Here is a 16,184-nt window from a genome sequence, read left to right as displayed (position 1 = left end):
CAATCTGATCAAGCAGTTCAGATCATCAGGACATGGTGCAATTACACTTGTCAACATCAAGTGGCTTCTGTATCTGAATAATTTATCGGATCTCTGTTTCCCGTGCAATATTTAAAGGTGTTGTTTTATATTTTTTTGACTGTACTAAAGCATACAAATACCATAGTATGTTTGCTGAGATTTAAGAAACATGCTAAGTTCAAATACTTTCTATAAAAAAATAAAAAAATAATAATAATAATAATAAATAAAAATTGCTACAGCCAGTTATTCTACTTTGAAATGCGTGTTCCGTGTCAGAATGTCTTTTTTTGTTTTGGTCCATGTGATTCTGCCCACTGCCAATTTACTTAACAGTATTTCAAAACCTTGAGTTGCCAGTTGAAAGAGGTGGATTCTGGAATCCACTGCCACTTCAATATATACCTTTTGAGTGGTTTATATTCAAGTTATTAATCAATATTTATCCCTCTAAAAATTAAATTATTTAAATGATTCCTTCAGCGTATAACGCATTTATTTTCCATTTCTCGAGAACTCGACACTCGAGAATAATGATTCTGTACCTCTCACTGAGAGAAAAGTACAATTTATGTTTTGGGGAAACATCCTGCTCAACCAACCTTGAAGTAGGCCTAGCTGTGTATCTGTGTATGTGCGCTAGTATCCTTTGTTACAGGTCAGTAATGGTGAAATGAACAACTTGCATCCTGGATGATGGAATGACATGTTTTTCAATTTTAGGGTTTTTGATATCCTGTGAATACGGATATGATGGCTATATTGGACTTACATTATTCCTATTACATCCAATTACAATGCATCCTCGACTACCACTCTACCAGGACACATAACATTCTGATCACAAAAGCATTTACTTGCCTTTTCAATGTGTATGTGGACAACACCTGGATACAGGTTGCATGTTAATAACAACTATAAATGTGTGGTGACGTATGCCGGACTTCTCCAATGGACACATATATATATATTTGTTGCAGCTTCTGTTCACCACAACAGATGCTTACCCAGCTATGACTTCGCTTCTGAGAACCCCAGAAATGTGTCTCCACTTTAGAGTGCAACGCCCACATCTAAAAATCTAATTAACAACTGATGCATACAGTTGATACACTGAGAATGCATTATTTCCCTTATTCACAAACAGAATTTTCCTAGAAAAACATTTATTGGAAAGTAGTCATGTCTTATTGTTCCACAGAACATGTTTTTAATATGCTTAATTATTCAGTGTAAAGAGAGCTAATAATAGACTTGAGATTAATGCTTCCAGGCAGAGGAGACAGCACTATGACACTAGCAGACTGTCTGTGCTTTGGTCTGACTGATGTTTGATTGGATTACCTTGTGAAGTTTTGTAATATAAGCCAACATTTTTAAAGGCAATGTTCAATGGCTGTGTCTCAATTAACAGGCTCAGCATGGCTTTTAGTAAAATTACAGAATAAAGAATAAGACTCATAGGTAAACAGATGCAAATGAGGATGGACATGCAATGCTTTAACCTATTATTTAGGTAACTTCCCTATGACAGATGATTAAGAGTATTTTAATAAAATGAAATGAAAGTTGCTTGAGGCCACATTGATGAAGGAAAGATCTCATAGTGTTCCTCAACATAAAAAGTGTCAGAGTGATCTCAGTTGCATGGAATGAGCAATGCTTCAAACTGCAGAGCAAGAGCGCCTCTGTGTGGTTCACAGACAATGCGGTATGTAGAAGTTAAATACATGGAAATTCCTGTATCATATGGGTCATAGGGGACTACAGAATCACTCAATTCACTTTAATCATTTATATAAACTGAATAGACATTGTCTAAAAAAAAAAAAAAAAAAAAAAAAAAAAAAAAGAGTGAATTTTCCTGACTATTCTATTTGTATGACTTCTAGGTGAGATTTTCCCCCCTAGTGATTTCTGGGAGGTTAAATTCCAGTTGTATTTCAAGTAACAATACTTTAAATATCTTTGAAAATCTTTTGAGCTAGCTTGTAATTACACAGTTTTTGTTATTAGTATAGTTCAATTAACAGGAAAGAGATTTCATTTTTTTTTTTTAATCATTTCGGGCATATAAATTGAATAAATTTTGGTTTGACTGTAGGCTATATTACACTTTTGCAGTATTAGACACCTTAAACATTTCATTCATTAAGTTTATTCAATATAGTTAAAATATGACAAAATCTCAGGGTTAAACTGTGTCAGAAAAAATAATCTTAATTATGTCAGATAACACTTAAGCAAAACATGGTCAGTTCAAAGTGTCTGAATAATTTATGGTTCCAAATTTTCATTAATTTTACTGGTATTCAAATGGTATTAATTTTGGTTTGACTGTATATAGGTACTACTTTGTACTTTCATGTGTGGGCAGTGCACAGATATTTTCAGGGATGCTACTGAAAGGAAAATAAGGGCACCACTCTCATAATTTTTTAAAAATACATGAAAAGTTGAAGTTACATACTCTAAAACCTCTTTAAATTACTTGCATATTTATTTCAATTAATGCATATGTCATTTGTTGGCCTTGTGCTCTGGGTTTTCCGTTTCAGGGTAAGTCAACTCAGAATTCAAGTTTTAACTTGAAGTTGGTTGAACCTCCTTATTGAAACAGGCCCCAGGAGACCCGGTTGTATCTACAGCAGAATTCTTTATTGAGAACATGTGCTGTTGGTAGCTGCAGTCATCAAGTCTGACTAAGGGAGCTATGCACGGTATTTCATAGGCATTCAGTGGGCAGTCCTTAAAGGTGTTGACCATACACACAGCCTTAGAAATGACCACTAAAACAAAAGTATCTAAAGACAAAAAAGGCAATTACCCCGAACTGTGCAGATAATAGTACCCCAAATGGTATAAACAGTAGCTGGTCACGAGAACTAAGAATATGTAAACATTCAAACATACTTTGACTCCCAGTAGGGAGATCAAAGACTGACAAACCCCTCACTGGAAACTATCAGTAACCGATGCCATCATGTTCACAGTTTACTTACCCGATACAATGTATTTCATCTTAGATTTTCAAGTGATGTTATCTAAGGATGTAGGATTATCAGATCTTAAACATATTCTTAAATTTGTAATCGCACAATGGGCAGGTCCTAAACATGGTCACATGACAAAAATAGCACGGTTTCCTTAAGGGAAGACAGACTTCTTAATATAACTGTATTGAGATAGCAACTGAGATAGAAACAGTTTGCATAATGTTTGTGTGCGTGTGTTTGCAATAATCAGGGTTCAAGTGCTTTAAGGCCTTTAAGCATACTTTATGCAGCAAGCATATAATCACTTAGTTCATAGATGGAAAAGACCATTTACAGCCAGTTTATTAAGGAAATACATGGTTTTTAAAAGCTTTTTTCACCTTTGTAACAGTTAAAGTGCCAGCTATGGCCCGATGTCCATAAAAGTTTTTAAAACAGAAACTAGGACAAAGACACTGCATGCCTATTTTCAAGTCAGACTTGAAACAAGGCAGGTGTAGCCATTTTTTATTTTTTTCCATGTTATAGCGCCACCGAGTGGACAGTCACTGCATCTTTTTTTACGTGAATGAGCCCTTACATGTGTTCTGAGTTTGGTGAAAATATTTCATTCCATTCACAAGTTATAGCCATTTTAGTAAAAGTGACTCCGTCCACTTCGAACATTTTGTCAGCCCTTAGAGACCCTTGAATCTAAATTTCAAATTTTTTGAAAATTGACAAATCAGGCTCCAGAGAATCTCACTGCACTGGTTTGGTTCCGATCAGGCCAAAAACCTAGGACTAGAAAGACTCACAATGATCAAATTAGTCATGCATTTTGCCCATCTTGAGCCAAGGATTCAATATAATATATTTGAATATATGACACTTGAGCCTATGCCTAACGGTTTATGAGTTATGAGCGATTTCGTACTTTTCACCGCTGTAGCGCCCCGTCAGGCCGATCGGGGCGAGCCTTGGTGACGTTGTAGACTGTGAGTACTACCAGCCCTCAAAGTTTCAAGTCTGCCCGATCATTTTTAGGGAAGAATGCTGATCCTTGGACATTAACAATTACAATAGGGTTTCAGTGCTACGTGCTTGAACCCCTAATCAGAAAAGGGGCATAAAGAACACACCAGCAGTTTAAGATGTTTATTTTAAAAATAACTTGAGTACAAAACATACATAAAAATGTATATTGGAAAAAGTGTTAAGTTTAACACATCATACATTACATTCAAACATCACCTGCATTCAGGTGAGAGGACTCTCTTTGTAGATCCTTTAGTGTTTGATTTCTTGATTTAAATCACTGCAATGGTACAAATTTCTCCCCTTTCAAGACACATGTAACAATAAACCTCTCTGGAGCTCAAACCTCCAGCATTTTCAGCGCATATAGCAAAATTAAGAGTTGGCTTCGGGATCATACTGAAAATAGTCAAAATGGGAGTTTGTTTTAATCAGAGAGGCCTTAGAAACTATGATCAGGTTTAATGCAAGAATGTATTAAGTGCCGAATCTTGTCGAAAGGTGTTATGGAACAAAAAATATTTTGTGTGAAATGTTTTGTACAAGCATGGTGAGATTCACGGCAAAAATAAATAAATAAATAAATAAAATAAGAGATACTTTGTGGGTGCAGAGTTGCCATCTGGTGGCAGAATAAAAAGTCCAAGAGGACTACATTTAGACTGTTACATGCATCTGAGGGTGGGGAAAAGATGCCAAATGCAAGAAAATATGGAACCGATTAAAAACCCATTAAATTGTAAAAAAAAAAAAAAATAATAATAATATATATATATATATATATATATATATATATATATATATATATATATATATATATATATATATATATATATATATATATATATATATATATATATATATATATATATATATATATATCCTTTATCAGGAGATCTTCCAAAAACAAACAAACAACAAAGAATAATAATTGGTTAACCTAAGACAGTGCATATTCAAGTCATTCACCATGAATGGCAGTATACAAGTCTGAGAGGGGAGATGATTTTGATACAGAGTAAATAATCAAACACTAAACCCATTTGCTGGCACAAACTTAAGTGCATGTCTGAAAGGCCAACAAATGAGCAAGTAGTATGTAGTACACACAAGATTTTAATATGCACAAAACCACAATCCCAACAATAAAACTGGTTGTGATATGGATTTGAACATTCTAAAATACCACATGTGATCCATAGTGTAATGTCAATTTACATTAAATTCAAGAAAATTAAAACTGAACTAAAATCAAATTTAAAAAAATATATTGCACAAAGATAGTATTTTACGTAAAGATTTACAATACAAAAGCAATCACAGCCTAGCGGTGCTGCAACAAGGCTTATGTTATCAAAAATATTCTGAAAAGCTGAAAAATTAACTAAAAGGTATCAGACATTGTCATACAAAAAACAAAAAAAGACAAAAAAAAAAAAAAAAAAAAAAAAAACATGAAATAAACATTTAAATGTGTAGTCACAGGAAAAGCACTGGACTAAACAAATCAAAAGTGCAATTTCAGTCAGCGCCCATCTTAAGCAGAAATGTTACCTTTGACCTATGAAACCACTCTGTGGCCCACATTCTTTGTCTTGGACAGAAGTGGAAGTGGTGGACAAGTGATTGGCACTATCTGTTGAGGCTCATGGGAACAGTGTCCCTTCGATGCCGACGCCAGCTGTTTCGGCCATACTGAGGATGATGTCCAGGCACGGTGTTACGCTCTAAACAATTAGTGTGTGGAGGCCCCTTGAACCTCTGGCCATTCTGAAACAAGAAATTAGTATTTTAAGTAGGTCGAGTATGATACCAGCCAGCTGTAAGCATTTATCAATACATTAGGCAACACAAACAACCTAAGTTGACTGATAAAAATTAAAGTAGGACTGTCAATAAATTCAATTTAACTTTACTATTAATACCAGTAATTTAATACCAGTATAACCGTTAATTTAATACCAGTATTTTCCTCCAGGAGCAAGTCTATGCAAAATAAGTTGTAGTCCCAATTTTCATCAAGCACTGCCTTGTTTTTAAGAACTACTTGGAAATTTGATGTGCCATTTTTGTCAATGGGATATTTGAAGAGGGGGGAAAGGAAAACAAGTAGGTTAAAACCCTTACAAATCAAGCAGATACCTAAACATTAATATGATCTAGGAGTTTAATATGATCACACTAGTCCCTTACATTAGTGTAGTGACTCTGGATGGGTATTGAGCTGGAGTTAAACAGGAGACATGTGGAGTACTCCATTCATAAGAGTCAAACATACATCCATACATTGTTTGCTGGGTAATGGGTGTGACTGAAACAGGAAGAGGGAATACAAAACGGTGCACAAGTAACGACAACTACAACTGGAATTCCACTGGCCAACTTAAAACAAGCAAAAATGTATTTTGTCAGAACACAAGGACTGGTTACAGGGTTGCTGAGAGACATATTGGCTGCATCCAAAAGCTGAAAAATGCTGCCTCCACAGGCAAGAAATGGAGGTAGGAAGGCAACAATGTCCGAATTCAATGGTCGTGCCACATCCTGTATACTAAGATACTTTTAATTGATTGATTTCTGAAGGCAGCATTGATGTATCCTTCACTGCTTTGCTATCCCATACTACTGTGCGTTCCAATCCATGTCAGTTTAGCAAAAAGTTGTGTAAACTTTGACTAACTTTTTCCATTTTTGATGTTATTTCTAACTATAAATTAGTATTTTAGTAAATTAAATATTTTCTTAGTTATCACTAAGGCTCTCTATTTTGTTGTAAATCATTTTTGTTGTAGATCAACCGTTATGCTGCCTCAGAAGTCTGTCCAAAATCAGGGGCCGTATTCACAAAACATCTTAGGGCAAAAAGTTGCTCTTAACTTGCCTATTTAGGAGAAACCCTTTAAAATAATGGGCATGTCAATCCTAATTTTAGGACTTCTAAATTGCTCTAAGAGTATTTCATTCACAAAGCATTTTAGAGCTAAAACCAGCTCCTAAATCTGTGAAAAGTTAGGGGTAGTCAAGAGGACTCCTAAGTCACTAAATCACAAACAATCCTAAAATAGCTGTTGTCGTCAATCCACCTCAGCAATCTGCCCAAAGAAAAGTAAGCCATTGAGGCAATAGGGCCTTGGGTGCTGAGCCTGTTCTTCATAAATGCAATAAATATTTTAAATTAGAGGTTTTAATCTGATTTTAATGACATACCATAAAGGTTCATTTACGTACAGGCAATATGCATTAAATGATGAAGAATAAACCATTGTAGTCAAGTTGAAAATAATGCCCTATCGTCTGCGCCAATAGCCTTGTGGGCAGCTCGGGTTACCTGAGTTTGAGTTCCGGCTCGTGGACCTTTCCAGATCCCAACTTGAATTCTGGAACCTCAAGATTCAGACATATAAGAGGCTGACAATTAGCTGAACATATACTTGTTTAATTAGTGACACTTAGCCTGCAGTTTAAAATCTGTTTAAATATAGCAACATTTTTATTTTAAAATCTTTAATTGAATATGCCAACACAGTACCTTGTTCTACAATATTTCTATGATTAAATCAATGACAGAGACACATCCCTATCAGCCAATCACTGTGTGCATATTTATTAAGCGTGTTGACATCCATAGTAACAAGGTCAACCACATCCTTTCTCTTAGCTTAAGATTTCTCTCCATTCCTTCGTAAAAGCTATTCTCAGCAGCTTTGAATAGGTTCTAAGAGGAAACTCTTACCTAAGAACTTTTACTGCTATTTAGGAGAACTCTTAGTGGTAAGATAAAATGTTTTGTGAATACGGCCCCAGTTTCGTGAGGTGCCTTCGTTCACAAACACTGTCTGCAAAGTCATTGCCTGATAGGGAAGCAAGACAACAAGTCAGCTGCCTAAGCTTTCGGACGCAGCCATTGATTCCCTCTCATTCTCTAATGACTCTGCAAATTGAATAAAAATCAGTGGAATGTTGGCCTTACCTGACTTTTGGAGTGCAGGAAAGTTCCAGATGCATCATGAAGAACTGAAGCTTTGCACGGTGTGTCAGAATCCTGAGAGAGAGAGGGGTGGAGGTGGAGAGAGAGAGAAAGAAAAGACAACTAAATCTTAAATGACAGATTACAAAGCCAATGTAAATAACAGCAAACTTTATGGTTTTGTACGGGTTGACTCAATGGATTTAATGCAGAAGTATGCCTTTAATGAGTTGTCTTGTACGGTCAAGAAACTACACCAGGAGCTTACAATGTCACTCCCAGACAGCGAGGACACAGAGGAAGATGAGGAAGATGATGAAGAGTGCTGCTGAAGGCTAGATAGGGACACAGGTGAGTCTGCACTGTGCGGTGATGATGAGTCTCTCTGCTGCTCCTCACTTGAGGTCTGCTCCAAGTCTTCTACACCATTCTGGACTAAAATGACCAGAAACATTGTCAAAATCCATTTGGCCTTCATCCTCAAAGCACAAAAAAAAAAAAAAAAAAAAAAAAAAAAAAAGTACTTTCCACAAAAATATTTTGAGATTCCAATTACTTACTTTTAATGTCAATAATTTTGGCATTGTGTCTGTTTCCCCACTGCTGAATGATCCATTGCCTGTAGTTAATTACTTCCGGGGTCACTTTAATGACGCGTCCCAATGTGCTTAAGATTGAAAGTGTAAAAAATTATTTCTCCAACAAAATGAGGCTGACAGACTTCAATGCACGGAAAAGTTCATCATGTTAAAGAACCAAAAACTCATTTGTGAAGGGAAATACAATTGAACAACACTGGTAGTTATATAATTATAATATGATGGTAATAATTCTTTAACCTATCTGATTACACATGTTAACATTCAAAACATGTGAAAGGGATAGTTCAAAAATAAATTGTAATCAATTACTCTTATGTTGTACCACACCCAAATAGATACACATACTTGGAGCACACCAAATATGGTAAATGGAAGCTTCTGTGTTTAACATATTTTGTGCTTTATGTGCATTATTCAATGCTTATGTAAATAAATGGCTAAATTAAATCGGTTCATCATATAAAGTGTCTTCATGGATTAAACCACTTAATCCATATGGATTTCTTTTAAAGGGTTAGTTCACCCAAAAATGAAAATGATGTCATTTATTACTCACCCTCATGTCGTTCTACACCCATAAGGCCTTCATTCATCTTCGGAAAACAAATTAAGATATTTTGATTAAATCCAATGGCTCAGTGAGGCCTGCATAGCCAGCAATGACAGTTCCTCTCTCAAGATCCATAAAGGTACTAAAAACATATTTTAAACAGTTCAGTGGTTCTATCTTAATATTATAAAGCGACGAGAATACTTTTTGTGCGCCAAAAAAACTAAATAACGATTTCTCAACAATATCTATATGGGTCGATTTCAAAACACTGCTTCAGAGCTTTACGAATCAAATCAGTGACTCTGAGCGCCAAAGTCACGTGATTTCATCAGTTTAGCTCGAATCACTGATTCGATTCGTAAAGCTCCGAAGCAGTGTTTTGAAATTACCCATCACTATATTGTTGAAAAGTCATCATTTTGTTTTTTTGGTGCAGAAAAATTCCCATCACTTTATAATATTAAGATAGAACCACTGAACTCACATGAACTGTTTTAAATGTGCTTTTAGTACCTTTATGGATCTTGAGAGAGGAAGTGTCATTGCTGGCTATGCAGGCCTCGTTGAGCCATCAGATTTAATCAAAATATCTTAATTTGTGTTCCAAAGATGAATGAAGGTCTTACGGGTGTAGAACGACATGAGGGTGAGTAATAAATTTTATTATTTTTCATTTTTGGGTGAACTGAACTTTAAGATTTCCTTTTAAATTAAGACAAAATTTTGGTAGAAGGGACTTTCAATGAAGGGAGAGAAATCTCAGGTTTCATAAAGAATATCTTAATTTGAGTTCCGAAGATGAAATGTAACAATGGGAATAGCATGAGGTTGAGTAAATGACATATTTCCTTTTTTTGGGTGAAGTAACCCTTTAAGTCTTTGCTGTAAATGTCATTGGCTAAAAACATTTAAGCAGCACAAAAATGATTGTGGCTGCCATTTTCCTTTATCATCTTACTCATCTGGGACTTACCTTTCCATATTTCTGTTGGGGTAGGAGCGCGATAGTGGAGATACAGCGTGACTCAAGACGAGGTATGCATAGTTAAACACCTCTTTCACCTGCATGGCACCGTAAGAGCTCCGGCCAACATCATTTCCTAACATACAGAGAATCCTTAATTAATAAGCTTACTGTTAGTTTAATCATCAAATCTAAGCATTAACACAGCTTTTCAAACTATGAATGTTTTGGCCATTCTGTAGCTGTAATCTGTGCCACAAGCACAAAACTGCATTTTTGATTGTCACATCTTAAACATCAAGAATCAGTCAGTAAATTTGACTGACTAGTTTACTTCATTGCAAGGAGATAAACCTGGTTAATCTATGGTGGTTTGTCCTCATACCTGGTAAGTTTGGGTCCTCAATACAGAGCATTGAGGGTCTGTATCTATTCTCCATGACCTTCATGATCTCCTCTTTGGCCAGATACGCTCCTCCATCCTTCACACGGATGCCTGTTTTCAGATAGTTAAAATGCCGTCCATACAATTCGAAGAACTCGATGAGTAGGATGCCCAAATTAATATTAGAAGCTCTGCAGTCTATTCTGGGATGGAGCTGAAAAACACCAAAAGGCGATGTCTGTTAATTGTAACAATTTAATGACCAAATCAATCAATTTTGTATATCTGATCAAGAATGTCAAGTTTCCCAAGGGATGCTATATAAATACCATTATAATATTACAGTCAAATGGCTCAATGCAAAATGAGGATAAATGGTATATCAATTAGCAGTACAGAAACACCGTCTGGAAAAGGGCATGCGTAAAATTACAACACGAAGATACCGGGCAACTTTTCTTGGTGCCTCACCTGCAGGAAGCTGATGGCCATTAAAATGAGGCTGTAGGAACTGATACCACCCGTAAACACCTCGTTCAAATCTCTCTGAAGCAGAAACTGCTTCAGCACAAAGATCAGGTATGGCAACACGGAGTATTTCTACATTTAAAAAGGAAATAAAAGAATTGCAGCACATAGTATGTTCAATCACAAATATTTATATTTTCATATGTGGCCAGGTTAAGGCATTCAATATCAATGCAAATCAGTTCTTAATACAGGATTCAATGACTACATGCTTTCAGTTCTGCATCACCAAATCAATCACTTAATGTGGGCTCAACATGCTCTCACCTTAAGATGATCCTTAATAAACCGTGCTGCTTTGACACCAGTTACGACATTAAAACTGATGTCTACCTTCACATCCGTCTCTCTATCAGTCAGCTTAATTATTGGTACCTGTATAGAAAAAGACTCTGATTACTAAATAGATTTTTCTTAGGAAGAACAGTCTTATTAGTATTGGAATTATTACTGTTATATTTTCTAGTCAGCAGTAAACCACCAAAAAAAAAAAAAAAGAAAAGAAAAAAGGTGCAATTTATTAAGGGCGCAACTATGCAGTACAACACAACATTTAATAGGTCCCTGATCGTTTCAGTCTGAACTCAGCAACCTTAATACTTTTTTGCACACACAAAAAAAAAAAGGCACTTCTTTTAAAATGGCAAAGACTTTGACCTTGAGGTGCTCACAGAACAAGGTTGATAATGACTAACCGTAGCCTTGTCAAGTAGCTTAATGGAGAAGGGCTCAGCAACGTTATTCTGCCTGAGTGCCTGGTCCAGCTGCTGCAGAGGTGGTTGTTCCCATTTTCCAAACACCACCAGGTCAATATCACTACATATTGCAATTAGGAACACAATCACACAATAACAATAAAATAATTCCATTTATCACTGCAAGTTCAAACATATGTAAACAACCATATACAATACCTGGTAGGAAGATAGAGTCCTGTACTGAAGCTGCCAAATATTTCAACCTGAAAGATGAAATGGCATTTTAAAAAGACCTGGCAATCGACTATTATGTGCGGTTTACACTGCAATCTTTGACAGACACTCAAAAGAAAAGAGAACTTTTTAGAAAGCAAAGACTGAATGTTCACTCTCCTTCTTAAGATTAAATTGCAGGTTCTCTTTAAAACACTTTTAAAAGCTTTAAAATAGCAAATTCACTGCCCGAGGTTCAAAAAGTTATTTGTGAAACATGGTCACCCTTTCTAGCATACTTCAATGACTTAGTTTTCTGAGGTAAGGGTTGTCTAAATATCTGAACAGAAGAGGACCTTTAGTCTTTTTAGACCTTTAATTATTCTTTGCGTTTGCCATCTATCTGTTTGTCGCCTTGAAGATGAATTGTCAATGTCAGAGCCGCATGGGGGAAAAGTATATAAATAAAAATATATGAACAGTTTTATTTTTTTTATTATTATTATTTTTTTTTATTTTTTTTTTAAACCACCAATGTCAAACAGCAACATGTACTCTCTTCTGGGTCTGGACTCACCTTTGCTGTAGGCCACAGATTTTTGATTACAGCTTCAATACGATTGACAACATCTCTCCTCATTGCTTCCTCTTCTGGGCATGGGGACATGAAATTATAAAAATCCACAATCTCCTCATGCAGGCTGGGGAGGATAAACATCACAATCCTTAAAACAACTTGCTTCCTATTGAAGACCTATGAATAACATGAAACTAGAGCTGTATGAACAGACACCAGGTAAAAATCTCAGAAAATGTATACAGCATTAGTACAGAAATATGTCTGTCCCATGTTTCCCTTAAAAAAAAAAAAAAATCTTTATCTTACGTGCATCAGAGCTCATAATATGCATGACAGCATGGGTGAGAGAAAGGTCCTGTCCCAGGAAGTAAATGCGCAAGACTGAACTTTTCTGGCATTTCTGACTTGGGACAGTGTCCTTAATGCACACCAAATCCACAATTCATTGTAGGAACTCATGTGTCCCGAAATCGCATAATGTCAAGGAAAACTCTACAAGTAAAGTTAAATTAGTTATTGCATTTAATTCAGTAGCAAAATGTAAAGTGTTGCACATTTCATTGGTAAACTGATAAGTTTGTGTATTTTGTAAAACATTTGCAACTGCATTTTATCATCTAATAATTAGAAGCACCACAATTACTAAATTGTGTTGCCCATTACATAGAGACTGATAAAATGTAAAGTACTGAAAATTAAAATAAGAGTAATAAAGTGTAAATAAAGCTTTGTAAAAATATGCATTTTTACAACAATGTTGTAAATTTCTTACATCGGGAAATCAAAATTTCTGCACACACTTGCAGTCTTCATGCCCACTTTAACACCTGAACCAAATACAGGAAATACATCATGTAAGTAGACAAGTGGTCAAGTGCAAAGACCGCAAGTGTGGGTATTGGAACGGGACCAAAAGATGTTTCTGCCAGAAAACAATTAATAAGTGCCTTAATGAATAAGTCACATTTGTACAGGTTTTTAAAGAGTGTACATGTGCATGGAAAAGACCAGATAAATTAAGTAATGGAAAGGTGTGGGATAAAGTTGCTTGCTCAACAACTTAAGAGTACAATGATAACAAAGTGAATGTAAATGTGAACGGCACTTTTGTGTCTTTAGCAGTTTTCTTGTAATAACAGACTTTATGCATGTAAACATACTCATTTAGGCATATTATGAGCTTGAGAGCCGGGTTAGGGTTAGGGTGAACAAATTATTAAATTCCACATTAAATCAAAATTGACTCCATTTATTTTGTTAGTGGATATTAGTCTGGTTGTGAACAATTCACCAATTCAAGTAAATCCACACCAAAAAAAAAAAAAAAAAAAAAAAAAAAAAAAAAGTGTTATTATATATATATATATATATATATATATATATATATATATATATATATATATATATATATATATATATATATATATATATATATATATATATATTTCTTCAAATAAAATCTGAAAATTTGCTTCATCTCTGGAATGACATTCCTTCTCTGATGACATCAGTTTGATGGCTTGGGCAGAACAACTTTTAACCACACAGAGATTGTAAGGAATATGAGGACTTTTTTTACCCAGAAATAAGCACAGTTGATCGCAAGTTCAGTTTCACATGGACTTTAAGGCCATTTTTGTGAACTGGATCAATTAATATTGCGGAAAAAAGCTGACTCAAAAGAGCACTCCATTTATGAATCCAAAAGCTCACATCGAGAGCTAGGGTGTATATATTAAGAATATGGAAAGAGTGGCCAGGACATTCTACAAACATAACCTTTTTGTGTTCCACTGTGAATTGTGTTTGGAGCATGAGGGTGAATAAATAAGATTTATTCAGTTTTCATTTTTGATGCTCTGAAACCCTGTGACCCTCTAAATTTGGAATCAAAAGATATTTTCGTAGTCTAAATGATGAACCAATACAGACCTGCAACCAATACAGACTAAATGCATTCAGTCCCAAAATTACTGGACTTTCAGCTTGCTTATTTGTTTGTCTGGCTTCTTGTCATTACTCTGGACTTGTGGGGTCAGTTAACACAGACCAAAAGTTACTCACTTACTTACCTAGAGCTTAAATAAGTTTTATGTATAGGTGTTATAAGTGTTAGCAGTTATAGACTTCAAAACAGCAAGAACCAAGCAAGTCCCCAACCTAGTCGCTTTTTTTTTTTTTCCCCCACCAACACGCCAATGCAAAGGCCCATGCACAACTGACATCAAAGTTTTCCAACCTACTAATATTTAGCCAATAAATAATAACAATAATAATAATAATAATAATAATAATAAAAGATAAAAAGCCACAAACTACAATGAAAAGTGTCACCAATATTGATGAAAGTGCTCTTACCCATTAATACCTAGACTGTATCTTCTGGTTGCCCATGGGGTCCCACTTAAATAACGGTCATTAGAGTAGGACAGAAAGTAGTTCAATCCATATGTGCTCGCTTTATTGTCTTGTCTCCTTAGTCCTGTATGGTTTTTAAGCTGGTTATCCATCATTATTTGAGTCTGTAGCCGCTGATAATGTTGTTGTAAACAATTATTGACATTGTGGATATGTTCAGTGAAGTTAAAGTGAAGTTTGGCTGGATTTGCGCTCATACCGTCACCAGTAGTAGATGATGAATCTGATGTCGGACTGTCACTTTCGGAATCTCCTGAAGATAAAGGTGATAAAGAATCACAACCGTTGACCTCAACAGGGGTGACATACGGAGGTGCAGGATCAGAACATGCGTATGGAGATCTCATGGCACTACCATCATTACAAGGCTGATTGGTGCGATTGTTAATAGGTTTTACAACTGTGTTGGTGGGAACCAGCGTTAACTGCTTTATGAAACCGGCCGCCAACGCAGGTGTGTTCACCCGCAGCGTGTGACAGTGGTTTCGCCTTTGCGAGGTTTCCCATACGCGCATCCATAAAGCGTTGGCAGGTCCTTTCTGTTCGGGCTGAATCCAAGCCACCCGGGGATCCATCCAACTTCGCCGTTACAAATTTTACAAACACTCTCTCGCCTCAGGGCAGACAAGCGTCCTCGAGAGTTACAAGACAAGACGTGAATGTGTGAGACACCGAATATTAGTTTAAAAATCCCGGGAAATACTAAAAGAAACCGAGATAGTTCCACTGCGTAAGCTGTTTCTTAGCGAACTGTTGAATCCAGATCATTCCAATATGGCGCACAGGGAATCTCGACTGGAGTGCGCATGTCTCTGGGAATTTAAACTCTTTCTGGAAGCGTAACACACCCCCTTTTCCCCACCCATTTATCCAACCTTATGAAAAAAAGCGGTGCAAGCATTTTCTAGGTTTTGCAGTTTGGTGAATTGCTTACAATCTTAAAATATAAAATGTATCTTTTTTAAATATTAAAAAGTGATTTTGCCATAATATTTTGTCACAGGGCTTAGCACGTAGCCTTAATTTTACGGTTATAAAAGGTCATGGTATTTATGTTAACCAGTATTAATGAAATTAAAGCAGCCTAGCATGACAAAATGATGAGACCAAAGGCAAAATTGTGGCTCAGCCTGCAACATAACTTCAGCGAGTCTCCAGTGAGGAGATTCAAAGTAGCGAATATGATAGTGGCTTTAAAGAAATGTCTTAAAAAGATTTCAAATGTATTGTTGGATCCTAGTA

The 16,184-nt window shown here is 35.8% G+C and overlaps 1 protein-coding gene across 5 annotated transcripts; it reads right to left on the bottom strand.

Moving 5' to 3' along the window:
* Positions 1-4,140: 4,140 nt before the first annotated feature.
* Positions 4,141-15,750, bottom strand: LOC125280784 (terminal nucleotidyltransferase 4A-like). 5 transcript variants are annotated; one of them, XM_048211518.1, is made up of 13 exons: positions 14,883-15,750; positions 12,522-12,645; positions 11,948-11,994; positions 11,729-11,849; positions 11,301-11,408; positions 10,977-11,105; positions 10,506-10,719; positions 10,130-10,256; positions 8,562-8,668; positions 8,270-8,436; positions 8,005-8,076; positions 7,363-7,418; positions 4,141-5,804 (listed from the first exon to the last, which is right to left on the bottom strand). In XM_048211518.1, the coding sequence occupies exons 1-13, from the start codon at positions 15,515-15,517 to the stop codon at positions 5,762-5,764; spliced, it is 1,950 nt and encodes a 649-aa protein (XP_048067475.1). In that variant the 5' UTR covers positions 15,518-15,750; the 3' UTR covers positions 4,141-5,761. The 5 variants fall into 5 exon arrangements, with proteins under 5 accessions (XP_048067475.1, XP_048067476.1, XP_048067478.1 ...); XM_048211519.1 differs by having other exon boundaries at positions 7,363-7,411; XM_048211521.1 differs by lacking the exon at positions 7,363-7,418 and having other exon boundaries at positions 14,883-15,006; positions 15,142-15,750.
* Between the last annotated feature and the right edge of the window lie 434 nt (positions 15,751-16,184).

Source organism: Megalobrama amblycephala, linkage group LG13, assembly GCF_018812025.1.
Source record: "Megalobrama amblycephala isolate DHTTF-2021 linkage group LG13, ASM1881202v1, whole genome shotgun sequence".
Taxonomy (NCBI): Eukaryota; Metazoa; Chordata; class Actinopteri; order Cypriniformes; family Xenocyprididae; genus Megalobrama; species Megalobrama amblycephala.
The sequence above is the reverse complement of the archived record's forward strand: the minus strand, read 5'-3'. Positions and strand labels throughout refer to the sequence as shown.

Excerpts from the sequence above, each read along its gene's own strand:
- LOC125280784 (XM_048211517.1), bottom strand. The coding sequence starts at position 15,517 with ATGGATCCCCGGGTGGCTTGGATTCAGCCCGAACAGAAAGGACCTGCC. Across the intron at positions 11,995-12,521 it reads ATCTGTGGCCTACAGCAAAG|GTTGAAATATTTGGCAGCTT; the intron begins GTGAGTCCAGAC and ends TTCATCTTTCAG. Across the intron at positions 11,850-11,947 it reads GGACTCTATCTTCCTACCAG|TGATATTGACCTGGTGGTGT; the intron begins GTATTGTATATG and ends TGCAATATGTAG.